This window comes from Muscardinus avellanarius (assembly GCF_963383645.1).
Source record: "Muscardinus avellanarius genome assembly, chromosome: 1".
NCBI classification, from domain to species: domain Eukaryota; kingdom Metazoa; phylum Chordata; class Mammalia; order Rodentia; family Gliridae; genus Muscardinus; species Muscardinus avellanarius.
This window is the reverse complement of record NC_137786.1, coordinates 239,232,446-239,253,084: the sequence shown is the minus strand read 5'-3', so window position 1 is coordinate 239,253,084 and position 20,639 is coordinate 239,232,446. Positions and strand designations below refer to the sequence as shown.

The following is a 20,639-nucleotide window of genomic DNA, read 5'->3' as shown; positions in this document are numbered from 1 at the left end:
CCTTAAAAGGTCTGTAATCCAAGTGCTTTGGAGGCTGAGAGGAGAACCAGGTTCTCAGCCACTTAGCCAGTTCTCAAAAAAATGTATGATAGGGCTGAGGGTGTAGCTCAAAGAGATGGCCCTGGGTGCAATTCCAGTACCACAAAGTGCTTCCCTTACTTGTAGAAGCCAATCTCAAACCTGCAATCCTCTCGGGATCCCAAGGGCTGGGATTACAGGATTCACCACCTTTTTTGGCTTAAATTGTGTTTTTAAAAGATCTTGGGCTGGGAGTGGTGGTGCATGCTTGTAATTAGTCCCCAGTGCCACAAAAAATAAAAGGGTCACGGGCTGGGCATGGGGTGCATGGCTGTCATCCCAGTGCTTAGGAAGCTGAAACTGGAGGATTGCTTTTTAGAGGACAACCTATAACATGCAGCAACATAGCAACGTCCTACTTGGAAACGGGGTAGGAGTGTAGCTTGGAGAAAGAATGCCCCTAGGTTCAATCCTCAGTACCCAGTACTTGGGAAGATGAGACAGGATAGTGGGTTTAAGGCCAGCCTCAGCAACTTGGTGAGACCATTTCAAAAAGGGTTGAGTATGGCTCAGAGGTAGTGTTCTTGGATTCAATCCCCAGCAGAGCAGCCTCTCCCCCCACAAAAAAAAATCTCTGGTCCCGAGGAGCAGGGACTAAGGTGTGACAAAAAGAAGGCATGGGGTGTGTGGGGGGGTGCTGGTAGATGGAAAGGAAAAGCCCTGGCAGGGGCCCCAAAGGGGGCTGGGGGACCGGGCTGTGTGGCTGGCAGGACAGGCTGGGCCTGGGGTGGAGGGCTCCCTGCCCTGGGAGTGGGCCCATGGGCAGGGTCTGGGCCCGAGGGGAAGGGTCCTGCCACCTGGAGTGGACTGTGGGAATGGGCAGGCCACTCCTGGGAGTTGAGGCTGTGGATGGGGCCCAGCCCAGCCAGGGTTCTGGGAAGAGCCCGCCCTGTTCCTGGCGCCCAGGCCTCCCAGAGGCCTGGAGGAATATGTACCCAAAACAGCCTGAGCCTGTGTAGAAATGAGGGCAGAGGTCCCCATGCACTGGTAGCACCGCGAGGCCTGTGCTGGGGCAGGCGGTGGTGAAGGGCCTGAAGCCCCCGCCTCCCTCAGTGGCCGCCCTGAGGCGCCTGGGGCTGCTCTGCTGTACCACATCCCCAAGGTTCCACAGCAGCGACCTGATGGGGCTGTGCCTGACCCCACCCACCCTGCTTCTTCCCCTGCCCAGTGGCACTGCTGCACTATACAACGCGGTCAGGGTCACGTCCCTGCTCGGCCCCTCCCCACACCCTGGCTTGTGCTGTCTGCCGCCGGGCAGCGCTACCTCCTCACCTGGTCAACTGCTCCTTCAGCCTTCGGGCTCAGCTCAGCAGCCCTCCCCCCGCGAGCCCCCGGGACCCTTGGGTGCAGCTTCCTCCCAGCCCCTCCACGAAGCGGGCTGGGGCCCGCTCCCTCCCACGGAGGAACTGTCCTTCTGAGTATGGGTGGCCGCCAGCCCAGGCTGAAGACGGGACAGCCTGACCCCAGCGGGCCCCGGGCCCCAACCCCCTGCAGTCCTGGCACCAGCTAGGGCCAGCGCTGAGCTCCCCCTGGGGAGCCACTGTTCCCAGGAAGACAGACGCACGCTGCGGGCCGCCAGCCCAGCAGCCCAGCCCCTCGCTTGCAGGGTGAGGCGAGGTGAGGGCTCCTCCTGGGTCCAGGCCAGCCCGCCCCGCCCCCAGAACGCGGTAAAAATGCGAAAACGGGGCGGGAAGGCGATGTCATCGGGAACGCTCCGCCTCCTGGCTGTAATTAGCGCGGACGGGACGGGGCTCTAGTCAGATCCAGGTAGACCCCAACCCCGGAGGAAGCAGGGCCGAACCAAGGTACGGGCCAGGAGGTGACCAGGACAGAGGGGCGGCGGGGCCGGGGGGGGGGCGCGGCCGACGGAGGGCAGGGGTCGTGGTGTGGCCGTCTGTGGGGCGTCGCTCCGGCCTGGATGTTTTTGAGTCGGTCTGAGGGTGGGTCAGTAGGTCTTGAGGCCCGCGGCCTGCGAGACGTGAGGTTTCCAGGTCCCGGTATGGACGGTGATACCTGGCCAGGGGCGAGCACCTCGGTGTCCCGGTGGCTACCGTAGGCGGGCCCCGGAGGAGAGGCCGGCAGCCACCCACCCACCCAGAAACCGGGGTCCTCCCTCGCGGACACTCAGATCTGCGCGGGGCTAGGGATGCCCGCCCGGCCCGACTGGGCTCCCAGGCGCCCGAGATGCGGGCGGGGGCGCGGGGCGCTTCGCCGGGGCAGGTGGCTGGGGCGCAGGTGTCCGGGCCCAGCGGAGACTCCGGCTGGGGCGGGGCATCGGGCGGGGCCCTTCCCCGCGCGCTCGGATTGGACCGCGCGCTCAGGCCACGCCCTCCACAGGCCACGCCCCCTCCGCGCTAAACGCCGCCGCCGCCGCCGCGCAGCACAGCGTCTCCGCCTCCGCGGGCGGGGACGGACCTCAGCGACGGCGGCCGCCGGCGGACCCCGCGCCGCGATGTTGCCCCGCGAGACCAAGTGGAACATCTCGTTCGCCGGCTGCGGCTTCCTCGGCGTCTACCACATCGGCGTGGCCTCCTGCCTCCGCGAGCACGCGCCCTTCCTGGTGGCCAACGCCACGCACATCTACGGCGCCTCGGCCGGGGCGCTCACGGCCACCGCGCTGGTCACCGGCGCCTGCCTGGGTGAGCGAGGCCGCGGGGGGCCGGGGCTGGTGCGGAGAGGCGGGGCCGCGGATGCTCTGCGCCTGCGCACAGCGCCCACCCGGGGGCTCGGGGGGCTCGGGGCGCGGAGGGCAGTGGCACGGTGAGGGGCCGCCGGCCTGGGCGGGGCCTGGTTTGTTTTGCTCCGAGGTGCCCAGGGGTGGGCGGGCCGGCGCGCTCCCGGGGCACCGGCGGGGCGGCGGGCAGGTGGCGCGGAGCTGTCTCATTGGATAGAGAAAGTAAGTCGTGGGCGGGGCCGTGGGGCCGGAGGCGGCGCCCAGGGGCGCTGGGTGCCAGGGGTCACCGCGTCCCGGGCCGCCGTGGCCGGCGGTGGTCCTAGTAGGAAGGTGGCCTCAGAGGGCGGTCCGGGCCCTGTGGCCTGGCCTCTTCCGAGGCCCCTGGGGAAGAGCCCGGCTGGGCTCAGCGCCCTCTGCTGTGCACGACGCCCGGCTGCTGCCAGTTCTGCTCAGCTCACCGGGTGGGTGTGCTTCTGGACTCTGGAGCCCTTGGTCAGGAGTGCAGGGGTCAGTGTGCGCTGGGCTGGGCCTCTCACACACACTTGCCGCTGCCACGTGGAGATGCTGTTTACAGCACACAGCGTTCTCAGGAGCCCGGAAACTGCCCCGCCCCAGGCGGCTAGGCAGCCAGCGCGACAGGGATCCTGCCCAGGTGAACCTGCCTAGGTGTGTCCCGCCCCTTGCATGGCCCTTGTCCTGAGGGGTCAGGTAGAAGGGGCACAGGAGCTGGGTTCACTTCTGTGCCCCTGCCCTCCCGCTCCCACCAGACAGTCCGCAGGATTGGACCCAAGTTCTGGACACCACTCCTACACAGCTACCCCACCCCATTCCCAACAAGCCTCTCACTAGTGGTCATGGGCAGGTAGCGCCCAACAGCATGGCAGGTGCCAGCTGAGAGCATCCCTGACCCAGCAGGGGTACCGGGGGAGGGCATGGCCCTCAGCTTCTCCCTCAGGCCCGCCTCTCTCTGGGAGACCACTCTGGCACTTTCCTGGGTCAGCGCCCCTGGGCCCCCAACAGGAGCGTTGGGTTGCTTGCTCTCTGCTGCCCTGGGACTGGTCTTCTTTTCCCTGAAGGTGGGCCCACTGCCTTCAGCCCAGTGCCCTCGGGCCTGTGACTCCTGGCTGGGCTGGGCCTCCTGCGTCTTCCTGCCCACCCCCATCTGGCCAAGTAGGTGAAGGCTGAGACTGGTCAGAGTTGAGCCGCTGCCTTCTCGTCTCTCCCGGGCTCCCTGCCATGCCACGCCAGACCCGGTGACTCATGGGGACAGGCAGTTGGGAAATACCAGGCAGAGGCCAGTTCCCAACCCCAGCTGGCCAGCTCCTGCTGTCCACCATCCCTGGGGTGGTGGCTTGCTGCCCTCTACCTAGAGACAAATGGCAAAAGTTGTAACTGGACAGGCAAGAAGCTGGGGGTATAGCTCTGTGGTAGAGTGACCCTGGGTTTAATGAACAGTACCCCCACACACGTAAAATAAGAGCCAGGTATGGTGGTGCACCCCTGTAATCTCAGCACTTGGGAGGCTAATACAGGAGGACCATAGGTTTGAGGACAGCCTCAGCAAGTAGGGAGACTCTCACTAGAGAATGTGTTTCAAAATAAAAATAAGATAGGGCATGGGATGTAGGTCATAGGTAGAATAGCCCTGTGTGCAACTTCTAGTACCGCAAAAAACAAATTAACTGAACAGAAATGAAAAGGGGTGTTAGACGTGGTGGCGCACACTTGCAATCCCAGCATTTGGGAGGCTGACACAGGAGGATAGCAGTTTTCAGATAGCCTTAGCTACTTTTTTTTTTTTTTTTAAACGGGTCTGGGGATGGAACCCAGGGGAATTCGACCTCTGAGCTACACCCCCCTGCCCTATTTTTAATTCTTTATTTTGAAACCGGGTCTCACTGAGCTGCAGAGGGCCTCACTAAGTAGCTCAGGCTGTGAACCCCAATCCTCCGTTCTCAGCCTCCCAATAGCTGCAGCTACTTAGGCCCTTTGCAACTCAGTGAGACTCTGTTACAAAATAAAGAATACAAAATAGGGCTGGAAGACAGGCGTGGTGGTGCACGCTTGTAATCCCAGCATTTGGGAGGCTGAGACCAGAGGATCGCAGTTCGCAGACAGCCTCAGCTACTTAGTGAGGCCCTCCGCAACTTAGTGAGACCCTGTTTCAAAATAAAGAATAAAAAAACGGCACAGGATGTAGCTTGGAGGTCAAATGCCCCTGAGTTCCATCCCCAGACACACACACACACACACACACACACACACACACACACACACACACACACACTAGGGCTGGGGATGTAATTCAGAGGTAGAATGCCTCTGGGTTCAAGCCCCAGTATCACAAAATAAATAAATAAAGAATAAAAAATAGAGGCCGGGTGTGGTGGCGCACGCTTGTAATCCCCACGCTTGGGATTACAAGGCAGAGACAGGAGGATCGCGCAGGTTCGAAGCCAGCCGCGCGCGCTGGCTTAGGAGACCCTGTTTCCAAAAAAAAAAAAAAAAAGTAAAAATAGGTCTGGGAGTGTAGCCCGGAGGTAGAAGAGCTTCCAGGAACCCTGGTACCACCAAAAAAAAAAAAAAAAAGAAAGAAAGAAAAAAAAAAGAAGAAGAATAAAAAATAGGGCTGGGGCTGTAGCTTGGAGGTAGAATACCCCTGAGTTCCATCCTCAGTACTGCAAAAAATAAAGTGAAATAAAATTCAAAGGATTGGGGCTAGGTGTGGTGGCACGTGCCTGTAATCCCATGACTTAGGAGGCTGAGATAGGAATGCAGGTTTGAGGACAGCCTCAGCAATTTTTTTTTTTGTGTGTGTGTGTGTGGGTCTGGGGATGGAACCCAGAGGCATTTGACCTCAGAGCTACAGCCCCTGCCCTATTTTTTATTCTTCAATTTGAAACAGGGTCTCACTGAGTTGCAGAGGGCCTCACTAAGTAGCTGAGGCTGTCCGGGAACCACGGTCTTCCAGTCTCAGCCTCCCGAATGCTGGGATTACAAGCGTGCGCCACCATGCCTGGCTACAGCTTCAGCAATTTAGTGAGGCTCTCAGCAACTTAGCATTTTTTAATTTCAAATTAAAAAATAGGCCGGGCGTGGTGGTGCATGCTTGTAATCCCCATGCTTGGGAGGCAGAGACAGGAGGATCGCGCAGGTTCGAAGCCAGCCACGCGCGCTGGCTTAGGAGACCCTGTTTCCAAATAAAAATGTAAAAATAGGTCTGGGAGTGTAGCCCAGGGTTAGAAGGGCTTCCAGGAACCCCAGTACCACCAAAAAAAAATAAAAAATAAAAAAAATAGGGCAGGGGGTGTAGCTCAGAGCTTGAATGCCTCTGGGTTCCATACCCATACCCACAAAAAAATAATATGAGCATGGTGGTGCATGCCTACAATCCCAGTACTTGAGAGGCTGAGACAGGAGGATAGCAGGTTCAGAGACAGTCTCAGCAACTTAATGAGGCCCTCAGCAACTTAGCGAGACCCTGTTTCGAAATAAAAATAAAATAGGGTCGGGGTGTAGCTCAGCTAGAATGCCCTTTGGTTTGCTCCTCAGCACCAGAATATAAAAAATAAAGGAAGAAAGAAAGAAAGCTAGTGGCTATAGTTCAGAGGTAAAATGCCCCTTGGGTTCAATCCTTAGTACCGTAAAAAGGGGGAGGGTGTTGGGGATGTGGCTCAATTGTAGGGCGCTTGCCTAGCATGTGTGAGCCCCGAGGTTTAATCCTAATACTGCAAGAAAAAATGAAAAAAGGAAGCCAGGCACAGTGGCACATGACTGTAGTCCTATAATCCTAGTATTGGGAGGCTGAGATGTTTAAAAAAAAAAGCCAGGTGTAGTGGTCCCAGTACTTGGGAGGCTGAAACAGGAGGATCATAAGTTTGCTGCCAGCCTCAGCTACTTAATGAGGTCCTCCACAACTTAGACCCTGTTTCAAAATAAAGAATGAAAGGTCAGGCATGATGGCGCACACTTGTAATCCCCACGCTTGGGAGGCTGAGACAGGAGGATCATACAGGTTCAAAGCCAGCCTCAGCTACTTAGTGAGGCTCTCAGCAACTTAGTGAGACCCTGTTTCCAAATAAACTATAAAATAGGTCTGGGAATATAGCCCAGACGTAGAAAAGTCCCTGGATTCCATCCCCAGTACCACCAAAAAATAAATAAATAAATAAATAAATAATAGGCTGAGACAAGAGGGTCGCAGGTTCACAGCCAGCCTCAGCTACTTAGTGAGACCCTGTTTCAAAATAAAGAATAAAAAATATAGGGCCGGGGGTATAGCTTGGAGGTAGAATGCCTGAGTACCATCCCCAGTAAAACACACACACACACACAAACACACACACACACACACACACACACACACACACACACACACTAGGGCTGGGAGTTTAGCTCAGAGGTAGAATGCCCCTGGGTTCAATCACCAGTCCCCCAAAACAACAACAAAAATAAATAAGGAGAGCACGGTAGTGCACACTTGGGGAGACTGAGACAAGAAGATTGCAGGTTCGAGGACAGCCTCGGCAAGTAGTGAGACTCTCATTAACTTAGTGATGGTACTGGGGTTCCTGGGAACCCTTCTACCAACGGGCTATACTCCCAGACCTATCTTTTCTATTTTTATTTGGAAACAGGGTCTCTTAATCCAGAGAGGCTGGCTTCGAAACTGCCCTCCTGTCTCCGCCTCCCAAGCGCGGGGATGACAAGCATGTGCCACAATGCCCAGCAATGAGACCCTGTTTCAAAATAAAGACTAAAAAGTAGGGCAGGGGGTGTAGCTCAGAGGTAGAATGCCCCCTGGGTTCCACCCCGAGTGCTGCAAAAATAAAAACAAATAAAAATAAATAAATAAGAATAAAAAGTAGGAGCCGGGCGTGGTGGTGTACACTTGTAATCCCAGCATTTGGGAGGCTGAGACCTGAGGATCGTGGTTCGCGGACAGCCTCAGCTACTACTTAGTGAGGCCTCTGCAACTCAGTGAGACCCTGTTTCAAAATAAAGAATAAAAAACAGGGCTGGGGATGTAGCTAGGAGGCTGAATGCCCCTGGGTTCCATCCCCAGACCCGCAAAAAAAAAAAAAAAAAAAAAAAGTAGGGCTGGGGGTGTAGCTCAGTGGTAGAACATCCCTGCATTCAATCCCCAGTTCCACAAAAAAAAAAAAAAAAAAAAAAGAAAGTAGGGCTGGTGTATAGGTCAGAGATGAACCCAAATATCGAGCCCCTGGGCCCGGTCCCTAGTATAGCCACACACATACCCCATCAGTCCTCCTCGTGCAGGGCAGTGGGGCGTCACGGTTCAGGGGGTGTTGCCAGGCCCGGGAGTGCTGACCGACCCTGGCCCGCTCCTGCAGGCGAGGCTGGGGCCAACATCATTGAGGTGTCCAAGGAGGCCCGCAAGCGGTTCCTGGGCCCCTTGCACCCCTCCTTCAACCTGGTGAAGACCATTCGTGGCTGCCTGATGAAGACCCTGCCTGCTGACAGCCATGAGCGTGCCAACGGGCGCCTGGGCATCTCCCTGACCCGGGTCTCCGACGGGGAGAACATCATTATTTCACACTTCACCTCCAAGGACGAGCTCATCCAGGTGGGTCCTGGGGCTGCTGGGGGGGGCGACAGGGAGCCCCCCCCCCCCCCCCGCCCTGCTCACTCGGCTCTGCCCTGCCCTCAGGCCAATGTCTGCAGCACTTTCATCCCTGTTTACTGTGGCCTCATCCCTCCTTCCCTCCAAGGAGTGGTGAGTAGCCCGCCTGGCATGCTGGGCGCCTTCGGGGTGACAGTCAGCTGTTCTCTGGGCTGTGGGACGGGTGGCGGAGGAAGGCGGTGGTGCCCAGCCCGCGGGCCTCGCTTCCTGTTGTGCAAGCAGCCCAGGGAGCTTATGCTTCCTGTGCCCCCCGCTTTGTGCCCATGCCAGCCACGACCAGTGCCTAGTGGGGGAGAGGCCTGGGCCGGGCCGCCGGCTGCAGCCCCCCACCTGTGACCGTGGCTCTCTCTGTGTGAAGCGCTACGTAGACGGTGGCATCTCGGACAACCTGCCGCTCTATGAGCTGAAGAACACCATCACCGTGTCGCCCTTCTCGGGCGAGAGCGACATCTGCCCGCAGGACAGCTCCACCAACATCCATGAGCTCCGCGTCACCAACACCAGCATCCAGTTCAACCTGCGCAACCTCTACCGCCTCTCCAAGGCCCTCTTCCCCCCGGAGCCCATGGTGAGCCCGCCCGGCCGCCCAGGGGCTTCTCTCCGCTGGCCCGAGGGCCAGGGCGGTGCTGCGGCCTGGCACCCCCTCAGGGAAGGCAGCCTGCCTCTGCAGCCTGGACTTGGGCGGTAGGAGGGCCGGGGCGGAGGCGGCCGCTGCAGGCGCTCGAGAGCAGGAGGCCCTCGGCTCCAGGGTGCCCTACCCCTGCTGCAGGTGCTGCGGGAGATGTGCAAGCAGGGCTACAAGGACGGCCTGCGCTTCCTGCGGAGGAACGGTGAGTGGCAGCTGCAGAGAGGGGGCCGGCTCCCGGCGGCTGGGCCCAGGGCCGGCTGACCATGGGTCTGCCGCCCTCCACCCAGGCCTCCTGAACCAGCCCAACCCCTTGTTGGCACTGCCCCCTGCCTGCCCGTATGGCCCAGAGGAGGCGGCAGAGGGGCCCCCCGCAGAGGAGCAGCCTCAGACGCAGGAGGAAGATCTCATCCTGGAGCGCCTGCCTGCCCGCCTCAATGAGGGTGCGTGCAGAGAGGGAGGGGGGCATGGGAAGGCAGGCCCGGTGGGCGCTGGGCCGGCTCCCCTGACCGGCGCCTCCTGCACCCACAGCCCTGCTGGAGGCCTGCGTGGAGCCCAAGGACCTGATGACCACGCTCTCCAACATGCTGCCGGTGCGGCTGGCCACGGCCATGATGGTGCCCTACACGCTGCCGCTGGAGAGCGCGGTGTCTTTCACCATCCGGTGCGAGGCCTGGGGCGGGGGCAGGGGGCGCTGGGGCAGACCTGTGGGACCAGCCTGAGCGAGTTGGCTGGGAGGCCGGGGGCCTGTCCTCAGGCGCTGAGGCCTGCTCCTCTCCCCCAGCTTGCTGGAGTGGCTGCCTGATGTTCCTGAGGACATCCGGTGGATGAAGGAGCAGACGGGCAGTATCTGCCAGTACCTGGTGATGCGTGCCAAGAGGAAGCTGGGCAGTCACCTGCCCTCCAGGTGAGCCGCCTGCTGCCGTGCCCGGGGCACCGTGGCCTCGAGAGCCCCCACTGAAGACCTCCCTCTTGCGTCTCTGCCCTAGGCTGTCTGAGCAGGTGGAGCTGCGCCGAGCCCAGTCGCTGCCCTCGGTGCCTCTGTCCTACGCCACCTACAGCGAGGCGCTGCCCAACTGGGTCCGCAACAACCTCTCCCTGGGGGACGCGATGGCCAAGTGGGAGGAGTGCCAGCGGCAGCTGCTGCTGGGCCTCTTCTGCACCAACGTGGCCTTCCCGCCAGATGCCCTGCGCATGCGTGCGCCTGCGGGCCCCGCCCCCGCGGAGCCCTTGCCCCCGCAGCACCCGCCGGGCCTGCCCCCTTGCTGAGCGCGGGCCCTCCCGCCTTCCCAGGCGCCAGGGGTGCCCCTCGACTGGGGTCCTGGGCCTGGCTGAGGTGCACCCTGCCTCTCCTTGCCCACTAAGGAGGACATGGGGCCCTCACGGCTGCATACGGGGCTGTGAACCCCCTCCACCAACCACTCACTGGCCGCACTGAGTGGGGAGGGGCGCGGAGTGCCCTCCCTTGGGGCCACAAGACCCCTCGCCTGTGCCTTAGTCTTTCCCTGGCCTGCCGCCCCTTCTCAGTCCAGGACTACTCCTGAGAACACCGCGCCTGCTCCTCCCCAAAGAATACGTGTGAAGAATTATTTATTTTCGCCAAAGCAGATAAAATAAATGCCGTAGCTCAGCCTCTGTCTCTTTCACTTCTGTGTGACCCCCCCTTGCTTGGGGGCGGTGGGTGGAGTTTGTTCCCCTACCCCAGCGGAGCTGGCCATTGTCTATAGCCAGATGTCAGGCCTTCCAGGGTTGCCCTCCAGGCCTGGGGCCACTGCTCTGGCAAAGACCTGGGCATATGGCCTGCGCTGCCCGAGCCCGCCTTGCTGACCCTTGGGCATAGCTTTCCAAGGGCCAATAGGAATATATGGTCCAGACGGGGGTACAGCCTGCGACAGCGTACCTGTCATGCACCAGTCTCTGGGTTTCATCCCCAGCAGTACAGAAAAAAATGTTTACAAAAGGTGTCACCCACACCTTCGTTCCACAGTGACAGGGTTGGACTACAGTGGAGGGTGAGGCCTCTGAGGCCGGGACCTGGGACTGTCAGCCCCGCGCCACCTTTGGCACCTGCCCAAAGCTTTGTGCTTGGCTCCATTCTTCCAGGACAGGACGGGACGTCACCACTCCGTGGGCCAGGTGCACCTGCCTCCGGATCCCGCCCGTCCTGTACCCTGTCTACCGCCAGTACCTGGAGAGGCTGCAAGGGCTGGAGCACTGACGCGGGTGAAGTCCTGGCTGAAGGTGGCCTTGTCCTGGAACACAGGGCTTCCTGAAGCGACTGCCAAGGGGGCAGTTCTCCGGGCCTTGGGGTGAGGGTGCTGGGGCAGAGCGTGGGTTTGGCTGGATTTCTGGAGTTGTGCCCGGCTCAGCCGCCACCTGCCCCCACCCAGGGTGTGGGGCGGCTGCGGTGGCAGCCCCCAGCCAACAATAACGGTAGTGGGACCTGGGGCAGCCGGACTGGGTGAGCCGGCCAGGCAGGTCCCCGGCCTGTGTGCCAGGGCCACCCCCTTGGTCTTGTGCTGGAAACCCAGCCTGTTGTGGCTGCACTGGAGAAGCAGAGGCCACAGGTCCTGAGAGCTGCTGTGGCAGGTGGGACGCCGGCCTCCAGGTGGGTGACGGCCAGGCAGGGAAGAGGCCAGGGCCCCGGCAGGGCTGTGCTCCAGGAGTGCCGAGGGGTGCCAGGTGGCCCTCTGCCCCACACCCTCACAGGAGTGCGGAGGCTGCCTGGTTAACGTCACTGTCTAGTACTGCATGGTATCGTTTAAGAAGCTGGCAAAACCAAAATCTGAGAAGGAAAGAGCGGAAAGCCAGGTCCGCGGCCGGGGTGGGGGAGCTCCCGGAGTCTGTGGTCAGCTTCCCGCCGGCGTTTCCGACCCGCTTTTTGGCGCTTGGTCTGTGTCCTTGGGATGGGGGAGCTGGTGTGCACGTCCCGGAGGCCGGCCCGCCCTTGGCTCTGCCTGGACCGCCGCCCGGCCGCAGGGTCCGGCTGCCGAGGCAGGGGAGAGGCGGGGACACCAGGGTGCCTCCGCCCGGCCTGCGAGGGGCCGGCGCGGTCCCCAGCCTGCGAGGGCCAGCGCCGCGGCGGCCGGGGTCCGAGCGGGCGGGGCGGCCAAGTTTCCGGGAGGAGCCGCCCGCGGCAGGTGCGGCGGCGGCGCAGCCCGTGCTGGCAGGTAGGCGTGCAGCCCGCGTGCCCCGCTCGGACCCGGGGCGCCTAGGCTGCAGGGGCGTCCCGTCGGGGCACCCGGGGGCAGAGGAGGCCGGGCGGCCGGAGCAGTGCCGGAGCTCGGGCGCCTGCGCCCGCCCGGGCCCTTCCTCCCGGCTCCCGGGCCAGCTTCCGGCTGGGATGGACTGTGGGTTGGTGGCCCGCCGGCCCCAGTGGGTGGCACGGCCTGGGGGCAATGGCCCGGGCTCTGTGTTCTCCTTTCCCTCGCCGCGGGTCCTTGGAGACCCCCCTCTCCCTAGGAAAACGGGCGGGGTGGTGGAGAGGATCCAGGCTTGGCCTGAGGAGGGGACCGAGTCCCAGGCCCAGCGGCCTCACAGCTGGGTGTAGCTTTGGGAAATCCGGGATCTGGACGTTGTAGGAAGGACAGGTGGCTTTGATCAGGGGTGGAGCTCCCCGCCAGGAGCTGGGAGGCCCGGGAGGTTCCAGGAGGTTCCGGGACCTGGAGAGGGAGAGGCAGGCAGAGAGGCAGGACCCTTGTTGCCAGGGGTGCTAGCCCAGAATCTGGGGGTGTTCCTGAGAAGGGCTGGGACTTTGCCCCTGTGCTCCGTGGGGCCTGGTTGCAGGTGGGAGGGCCCTGCAGGTGGGAGCTGTCAGGAGGTCAGGGCATCACTGGCCCAGGCCAGGGCTAAGGAATAGGCTGGGATTGGTGGGGACTGGGGGGTTTGGACCTGCCTCCTCAGTCCCAATTTGGAATCCCCATCTCGGGGATGTGGTGTGCCCCTCCTCCCCGGCCGTGGCTATCAGGAGCTCTGTAGACTCTCCACACTCCGTCTTCTGGATGTTGGACCCTGCCCCGTTTGTCCCCCACTTCCTCTGTCCTGGCGGGCAGCCTCTCTCTGGGTTGGGACCTCTGCAGTGCCTGGTCCTGGGCAGCCCCCGCAGTCTGCAACCCCAGGCGCCCCAGCCCTGCAGCACCCCTCCATCTGCCTGGCCTTCCCTCACTTCATCCCACCTGGGCAGGGAGGGCCTCAGCTGCCTGCTTGCGCCCCATGCTGCTCCCCGCTCTCTGACCCTCCTTTGGCTTCCCAGAGCCCTACAGAGCCAAGATCCTGCCCCCATGGCCAGCCCTGGGGAGCCGGGGACTGGGGAGTCCCAGGAGGAGCAGGAGGAGGAGGAGGAGGAGGAGGGGGCCTGTGCTGCAGGGCGGCCGGCTGAGGTGCTGAGGCAGGCCCAGGAGCTCTTCCTGTTGTGTGACAAAGAGGCCAAGGGCTTCATCACCCGGCAGGACCTGCAGGTGAGCCGCAGTCCCGAGAGGCCATCACGCCCAGGGCTAGCCTTGGCTGCTCACCCTGCTCTCCCATCCGGCCAGGGTCTGCAGAGTGACCTGCCTCTCACACCTGAGCAGCTGGAAGCAGTGTTTGAAAGTCTGGACCAGGCCCACACCGGCTTCCTCACCGCCCGGGAGTTCTGCCTGGGTCTGGGTGAGCAGGGGCCTGCCCACCCCCAAGCATCCAGAGACCCTGGGCTGGCCCACCTGGCCTCTCCGTTCCCCTCCCTCACTGCTGACCCTGTGCTGTGCAGAGTGGGCCCTGACCTCTCTCTGCAGCCAAACCAGGTGGGACTGGGAGCCTGGCTGTCACCTCCCATTCCCAGGCCAACAGAACCAAAACGAGGAAGCAAAACAGGAAGCCGGCCCGAGAGCGCAGGATGCTCGGGAGCCGGGCGGGCCGAGTGGCAACCCACAGCCTGGGATTTCCCTCTCCTGCCGCAGGGAAGTTTGTGGGGGTGGAGTCGGCCCAGGGCCCGGCGGCCTCGCCGACTCTGGAGGAAACCTTTGAATCGGGCTGGTCGGATGTGCAGGGCAACCTGGGCTGCCTGGAAGAGGAGGAGGAGGAGGAGGAAGAGGAGGAGCAATTCTGCTCCGCGCTGGAGCAGCTGGGGGTGGCCCGGGTCCTGGGCGAGTGAGTCCGCGCTGCCCCCTGCCGCTCCGGGCCTGCGCTCGGCCGGGGTTGCCCGCCCGTCTGCTCCCGCCCGGGGTGCCGAGGCTGCGCGGGCCGAGCCGTGGGGGGGCCGGGCGTGCTTTCCCGCAGGTCCGCCTCGCGGGGGCCGGGGAGGGCGGGGCCGCCGGGGCTGTCCCGGGCCCGAGGGCCTCGCCGCAGCCTCGCTCGCCCCTGCAGACAGCGCGCCGTGAGGGCGCTCTGGGCGCGGCTGCGGCGCGAGCGGCCCGAGCTGCTGGGCCACTTGGAGGAGGCGCTGCTGCGCGCGTCCGCCTGCCTGGAGGAGGCGGCGCGGGAGCGGCGCGGGCTGGAGCGGGCGCTGCGGCGGTGAGCGCGGCGGGCCGGCGGGGCGGCGGGCAGCGGCTCACCCTTCCGGGCAGCGGCTCACCCGCCCCGTCCCCAGGCGCGAGAGCGAGCACGAGCGGGAGCTGCGCGGCCTGTACGAGGAGCTGGAGCAGCAGGCGCGCGAGCGGCCGCGCGGGCGCAGCCAGGTGGGGCCCCGGCCCGCCCCCCCCCCGGGACCCCGGCCCCGCCGCCCGCTCAGCCCGCTGTGTTGCAGGGCCGGCCGGCGGACGAGCGCGGGCGCCGCCTGGAGCAGGAGCTGCGGAGCCGCGAGCAGGAGCTGGAGCGCGCGGGGCTGCGGCGGCGCGAGGTGGGCCGGGCCCCGGGGGCGGGCGGGGGCCCGGGCGGCGCTCACCGGCCTCTGCGTCCGCAGCTGGAGCGGGAGCTGCAGGCCCGGGCGGCGGAGCAGCGGGAGGCGCAGGCGCAGCTCGCCCGGCTGCGGCGGGCCTACGAGGCGCGGGGCGCGCAGCTGGAGGGGGCGCGGGCGCAGCTGCGCAGGCTGGAGGGCGACGCGCGCGGCCGGCGGGAGCAGACCCAGCGGTACGCCCCCCCCCCAGGCCGGAGGGGCGGCGGTCCGGGGGGAGCCGGGGTGGCTGCCCTTGCCGGTGACCCCAGTACTTGGGAGGCTGGGATAGGAGGACCACAGGATGCTTGCCGGCCTCAGCGATTTAGGGAGGCTCTTGGCAATTTAGTGGGACCCTGTTTCTCTCTCTTTCTTTCTCGGTGGTGGGGACTGAACCCAGGGATGTCGTACCTTGGAGCCACACCCTCAGTCCTGTTTTGTTTTTTTGTTTTTTATTTTCAAGCAGGGTCTCACTAAATTGCGGAGGGTCTTGCTAAATTGCCCAGTCTGGCTTCGAACCTGCCATCTCCTCTCTCAGCCTCCAAAGTACTGGGCACGAAACCAGTGAGAGTCTGTTTCATAATAAAAAGTAAAATACGGCTGGGGGCGTAGCTGTGTGGCTCAGAGGTAACACGCCCTGGGCTCAGTCCCCAGTCCCCCCTACATGCGCACACACGCGCACATAGACACACACGGTGGAGGGCCTCTGAGGGCACCCCAGGAGCCTGCCTGCATCAGGGTCACCACCTCTCGCCCACAGTGACATGGTTGTGGTCTCCAGGAACATGCAGAAAGAAAAACTCAGCCTCCTGCGGCAACTGGGACTGCTCAGGTTCGGAGAAACCCAGACTCTGGGAGGGAAGGGCTCAGCTGGGGGGCTCCCAGCTCCCAGATATTCTGGGTCTTCCACCCCACCCACTGAGAGGGAGCCCTTCCTGTGTCCGCCCTCCATCCCTCGTGCTGCGGCCTCCACCAGGCTCCTCTCTTCTGGCCTGGGGAGCCAGGGCCCAGCCACCCTCCCTGCCACTGACGCAGCGGCTTTGAGGTCTTGGACCCCTCAGGCCACTCAGCCGTCACACTCCGCCTCCCTAGAGAGCTGAACACCCGGCTTCGGGATGAGAGGGATGCCTATGAGGCCAGACTGCTGGGCGGTGGCCACAGGAAAGCTCTGGCCGAGGCCCGCCTGCCTGGGTCCACCTGCTGCTGCTGCTGCTGCAGCTGGGCTCGGCCCCCGAGACGCGGCTCCGGCCACCTGCCCAGTGCCTGAAGACCAGCCCGGTGGGCCTCACCTGGAGAAGCTGCTCTGGCAAAGAGACTTGTCCTGGGCGGGAGTGGGTCTTCTGTGGGCTCTGCCCAGCAAGGCCCCCACCCACCTGAACAGAGACCGAAGGGACACTTGTGCGTGGCCAGGGTCTCCTGTGCCCCTGCCGGTCTTTACCAGACCTGTCTCCGTCCAGCGTGAAGGACAGAGAAAAAATCCTGGTCAATAAAATCCACCAACTACTGTGTCCTCGGCTCTCCGTGTGTCTGAGAGCCGCCGCATATGCGTGCTCACGAGTGGGGTGTCCGTGGCACACCGACACATGAGAGGTTCACAGAAGGGTGTACCTCGTGTGCTGGGCTGGGCCCCCAGGCTTGGAAGTGGAAGCCCCCAGACAGCTCCAGCAGCCCCGGCCTCAGCAGGGAGCACCACTGTGGGCCCAGCGGCTCCCAGACATCTGCTGCCCTGTCCTGCCCAGCTGGGCCGGAAGCCCACTGCGGATAACTAAGGTGTGGTCCCGGCGGTAGCGAGCCGCCCCTGACCCCCGCGGCCAGCTCCCGGTCATCCGGAGTGCACGCCCCGTCCTTTCTGCCTCTCCTGGGGCGCCATTCCCAGCCTCGTGCCCTCCTGACTGGGGAGCTCCTCGGGGAGACCCTCCAGACTGCACCCAGAGGAGCCCCTGTCCTGCTCTGGTCCGCACCGCCAGACCCTCCCCACCCCAGGTCGGCAGCTGTTGTGCGAGTCCTGGCGGCACTGGGAAGGCTCCCGGGGGAGAAACGGGGCCGGGCGCGGCGCAGGGAGGACCCCTGGCTGGCTGGGCGCCGCCTCCCTTCTCTCGGGCGTGGGGGCTCGCCGGGCAGCGGGCGCCCCCAGGCCGGGCGGGCAGCGCTGGCTCCCGCCGCAGCGAGTCGGGACCTGCCGGGCGCCGTGGGCGTGGCCCGGGCTGCGGGAGCCGTGGGCGTGGCCTGCGAGTGGGCGTGGCCTGGGGCCCGGCCCGCCATCTCCGGCCGCAGCCGCCGCCCCCGCAGCCGCCGCGGGGCCTGGACTGGACGCGTGGTCGGTGAGTGCGCCCGGCGGCGGCCGGAGGCAGGTGCGCGGCAGGCCCCGCGCCCTCGCCCCAGGCCGCGCCCACCGGCGGCCTGATTCGGAGGGAGACGGGCGCCGGGCCGGGGTGGGGGCGCCCCCGCCCTGGGACAGGCATGGCGGCCTTCCCGCAGGGCCCCGGGACGCGCGGCGGGGCGCCCATGGCCGCCGACTCGGTCCCCTTCCCTCCGCAGGCCCGCCGGTGCAAGGGGCGGGCCGCCGGCCTTCGGGGCGGGGGCCGGTGGCGGCGGTGACCTCATCGCGGTGACGCGGGGCCGCCGCGGCGGAGTCCCGGCCCCAGCGCCGGTGGAAAGCCTGGCTGGGTGCGGGCAGCCCGTGCGCCGCGGAGCTATTTGTGGCTGGCCCCTGCTCCCACGCCGGCCCTTTCCCTGGGGACTCGCAGCCGCCAGGCCGACCTGGGGGGGCGCCCAGCGTCAGCCTGGTCCTCAAGTTGCTGGGGTGTGTCCGGGGCGGGGGCGTCTGTGTGTCGTTGCCCAGGGAGGCGCTGGTGTCTGTGCCCCCCCAAGCCCGGAGTGGAGGCCCGTGTCTCCCCCACCGGCTCAGGGGTGAAGGTCTGTCTCCTCCAAGCAGGGGTGGAGGTCTGGGCCCGCCATCTCAGGAGTTCAGAAGCTCCGAGGAGGAGTCCCTGTTTCCCCCAGCCCAGGGGTGGCCGCCCTTTCCTCCCCCAGCTCTGTGGTGGAGATCTGCGACCCTACCCAGGTCCAGGGGTGGGGGTGGCTGCCTTTTTCCTCCTGGGGCTGCAGCTGCATGATGAGGCCCAGGGCAGAGCCCCAGAGACCTGAGGTCCCTCCCTGGATCAGACTGTCCAGGAATGTCCTCTGCCCCACCCTAGCCCAGACCAAAATACCAGGCCTGGCTACTCCTCTCTGCCTCCGGAGCGGAGCGGGCCCTGTGGCCTTGGAAAGGTCCACTTGGGCCTCCAGGAGGAGGGCTGGCAGAGAGGGCCAGCCTGTGACCAGCGGCTTGTTCCTGCTCTTTAGCCCGGCGTTCTGGGGAACTTCCGTCCACCTGTCCTTCAGCGGAGTCTAGACAGCCTGGTGAGCCTGGGCGGGGTGGAGCCGGCAGCCAGGCTGGAAACCGCCCGGGGTGCCCAGCTGCTGCCTGGCCCCAGGCCCTCCCCCGGAGGCTGCTGTGGGTGGGGCGGGTGTGCCCGCGGGCCTCTTCTTTGCTCCTGTTGGGGCACCTGCCCCGCAGGTCTGGAAGGGAGCTCAGATGTGCAGGCTCCCCCTGCTGGCAGCGACATTTCCTTACACTGTCCCGTGCACCTCTGTGAGGGGTCCAGTGGGGCGGGTCCAAGCGCCCAGCGCGCCTCTGCCACCTCTGGTGACGTGTCTCTGAGTAGTAGGTTCCTGCCAGCCTGTGAGCCTGTGGTGCCTATGGCCGGAGGCCCGGGAATGCTGTGGGTTGGCTCACCCCAGGGTCAGCTGGGGTGAGTCAGTGGGTGGTGCTGGGGTCCTGCAGGCCTGAGCCTGGTGGCACAGGGGTCCACCTTTCTGCATGGGGCCAGGGCTGCTGAGCGGTGGCCTAGGAAGGGACTCGAGACCCCTCCCCAGGCCTTCTCCCAGGGCAGGTGGCTGGCTAGGCCGCAGCTCCCAGGTGGCCCCGCTGTCTCCTGTCCCACTGCCATGGGCCTCTGACCCCACCCTGCCCCCCAGCCCAGGATGGGGGAGTTCAGCGAGAAGAAGGCGACCTGCGGCACCGTGTGCCTCAAGTACCTGCTCTTCACCTACAACTGCTGCTTCTGGGTGAGTGGCTGCCGTCCCGCCCGCGGCCCCGCAGAGCCAGGGCGGGTGCTGACTGACCTCTGCCTGCAGATGGCGGGCCTGGCTGTCATGGCAGTGGGCATTTGGACGCTGGCCCTGAAGAGTGACTACATCAGCCTGCTGGGCTCCAGCACCTACCTGGCCACAGCCTACATCCTGGTGGTGGCCGGCGCCGTCGTCATGGTGACCGGTGTCCTGGGATGCTGCGCCACCTTCAAGGAGCGGCGGAACCTGCTGCGCCTGGTCAGCGGGGCATGGCGGCACCCAGGCGGGGGGTCGAGTGTCACTGTCTTGGGGTCCGGGCCCCAGGGGTGGGTCTCCAGGCACACTCACGGGGTCCTCGTCCCTGCTCCTAGTACTTCATCCTGCTGCTTCTCATTTTCCTGCTGGAGATTATTGCTGGGGTCCTGGCCTACGTCTACTACCAGCAGGTGAGGGCCGCGGGCAGATGGGGGCCATGCCCAGGATAGGTGTGCATGTGAGTGACACCCCCAGCCCTGCGGCCCCACAGCTCACCACTTGGCCCCTGGGTCCTGGAGGTGGGTCTGGGTCTCATGGGGGGGCAGGCCACAGGGTCCTGACTGCACCCGTGCCCAAGCTGTCCACCTTGGGCTTGTGGGGAGGCAGGTGTCCAGCATCCCAAGGTGTCTCCAGCCCCCCTCACGCCCTGCTGTCTGGCCAGTCTGTACCTTCCACTCTGGGGCCTCCTGGGGCCCTCTCCCGGCTCCATCCTGGAGGTCTCAGACTGACCCCCACCTTCCCCAGCTGAACACAGAGCTCAAGGAGAGCCTGAAGGACACCATGACCAAGAAGTACCACCAGCCTGGCCACGAGGGCGTGACCAGTGCCGTGGACAAGCTGCAGCAGGAGGTGGGTGCCGCGGGGAGGCGTGCCCCGCCCCGGGCCGCAGCCCAGCACTCAGCGCGGTTCTCTTGCAGTTCCACTGCTGTGGCAGCAACAACTCTCAGGACTGGCAGGACAGCAAGTGGTTCCGCTCCCCCGCGGCGGGCAGCCGCGTGGTCCCCGACAGCTGCTGCAAGACCGTGGTGCCGGGCTGCGGGCAGCGGGACCACGCCTCCAACATCTACAAGGTGGAGGTAGGTGGCCACCTCCGCTCCCCGGGCACGCTGGGGCCGCGGGCCGTCCTCAGCAACCCCTGTCCCGCCAGGGCGGCTGCATCACCAAGCTGGAGGCCTTCATCCAGGAGCACTTGCGGATCATTGGGGCCGTGGGCCTCGGCATCGCCTGTGTGCAGGTGAGCCTGGCCGGCGGCGGGCGGCGGGCGGCAGGTGGCTGGCGGCGGCTCAGCTGCCTGTCTCTACAGGTGTTCGGCATGTTCTTCACGTGCTGTCTGTACCGGAGCCTCAAGCTGGAGCACTACTGACACCCAGGCCTGCCTGGTGTGGCCGGGCCCCGCCACCCCCTCGTCCCACCGACTACTGAGCTGACACTGCTGACCACTAGGAAGGTGGCTTCCGTGCGCCCGTGAGTGCATGCCGCCACCATGACCCCTGGCAAGCCCGCCCCAGGGGTAGCTTCAAGTGCCTTTCACCCACACCTAATCCTCAGGCGCTACACCACGTGCTGAGGCCGGTCCTTCCCCCAGCACCTGTCAGAGGAGACTGTTCTGTGGGTGGGCCCAGGG

General features: G+C 64.3%; 3 protein-coding genes across 5 annotated transcripts; all 3 read left to right on the top strand.

Annotated features, from left to right (window-relative positions):
• Window positions 1-2,530: 2,530 nt before the first annotated feature.
• On the top strand, window positions 2,531-10,290 carry PNPLA2 (patatin like domain 2, triacylglycerol lipase; the record flags this gene model as incomplete). Of its 2 annotated transcripts, XM_080710245.1 has the most annotated exons (9): window positions 2,531-2,717; window positions 8,107-8,339; window positions 8,424-8,489; window positions 8,755-8,964; window positions 9,166-9,226; window positions 9,312-9,464; window positions 9,553-9,685; window positions 9,806-9,928; window positions 10,011-10,290. In XM_080710245.1, the coding sequence occupies 9 exons, from the start codon at window positions 2,531-2,533 to the stop codon at window positions 10,288-10,290; spliced, it is 1,446 nt and encodes a 481-aa protein (XP_080566371.1). The 2 variants fall into 2 exon arrangements, with proteins under 2 accessions (XP_080566371.1, XP_080566372.1); XM_080710246.1 differs by lacking the exon at window positions 9,312-9,464.
• Window positions 10,291-13,301: 3,011 nt separating this feature from the next.
• CRACR2B (calcium release activated channel regulator 2B) lies at window positions 13,302-16,133 on the top strand (the record flags this gene model as incomplete). 2 transcript variants are annotated; one of them, XM_080705851.1, is made up of 9 exons in its annotated part: window positions 13,302-13,478; window positions 13,554-13,665; window positions 13,956-14,145; window positions 14,362-14,508; window positions 14,585-14,672; window positions 14,741-14,833; window positions 14,897-15,063; window positions 15,627-15,698; window positions 15,959-16,133. In XM_080705851.1, the coding sequence occupies 9 exons, from the start codon at window positions 13,302-13,304 to the stop codon at window positions 16,131-16,133; spliced, it is 1,221 nt and encodes a 406-aa protein (XP_080561977.1). The 2 variants fall into 2 exon arrangements, with proteins under 2 accessions (XP_080561977.1, XP_080561976.1); XM_080705850.1 differs by having other exon boundaries at window positions 15,588-15,698.
• A 1,012-nt stretch (window positions 16,134-17,145) lies between these two features.
• CD151 (CD151 molecule (Raph blood group)) lies at window positions 17,146-20,394 on the top strand. Its single transcript, XM_080710635.1, has 9 exons — window positions 17,146-17,187; window positions 18,212-18,268; window positions 18,887-18,976; window positions 19,046-19,237; window positions 19,351-19,425; window positions 19,760-19,864; window positions 19,933-20,091; window positions 20,163-20,249; window positions 20,319-20,394. The coding sequence occupies exons 3-9, from the start codon at window positions 18,893-18,895 to the stop codon at window positions 20,376-20,378; spliced, it is 762 nt and encodes a 253-aa protein (XP_080566761.1). The 5' UTR covers window positions 17,146-17,187; window positions 18,212-18,268; window positions 18,887-18,892; the 3' UTR covers window positions 20,379-20,394.
• Window positions 20,395-20,639: the final 245 nt, after the last annotated feature.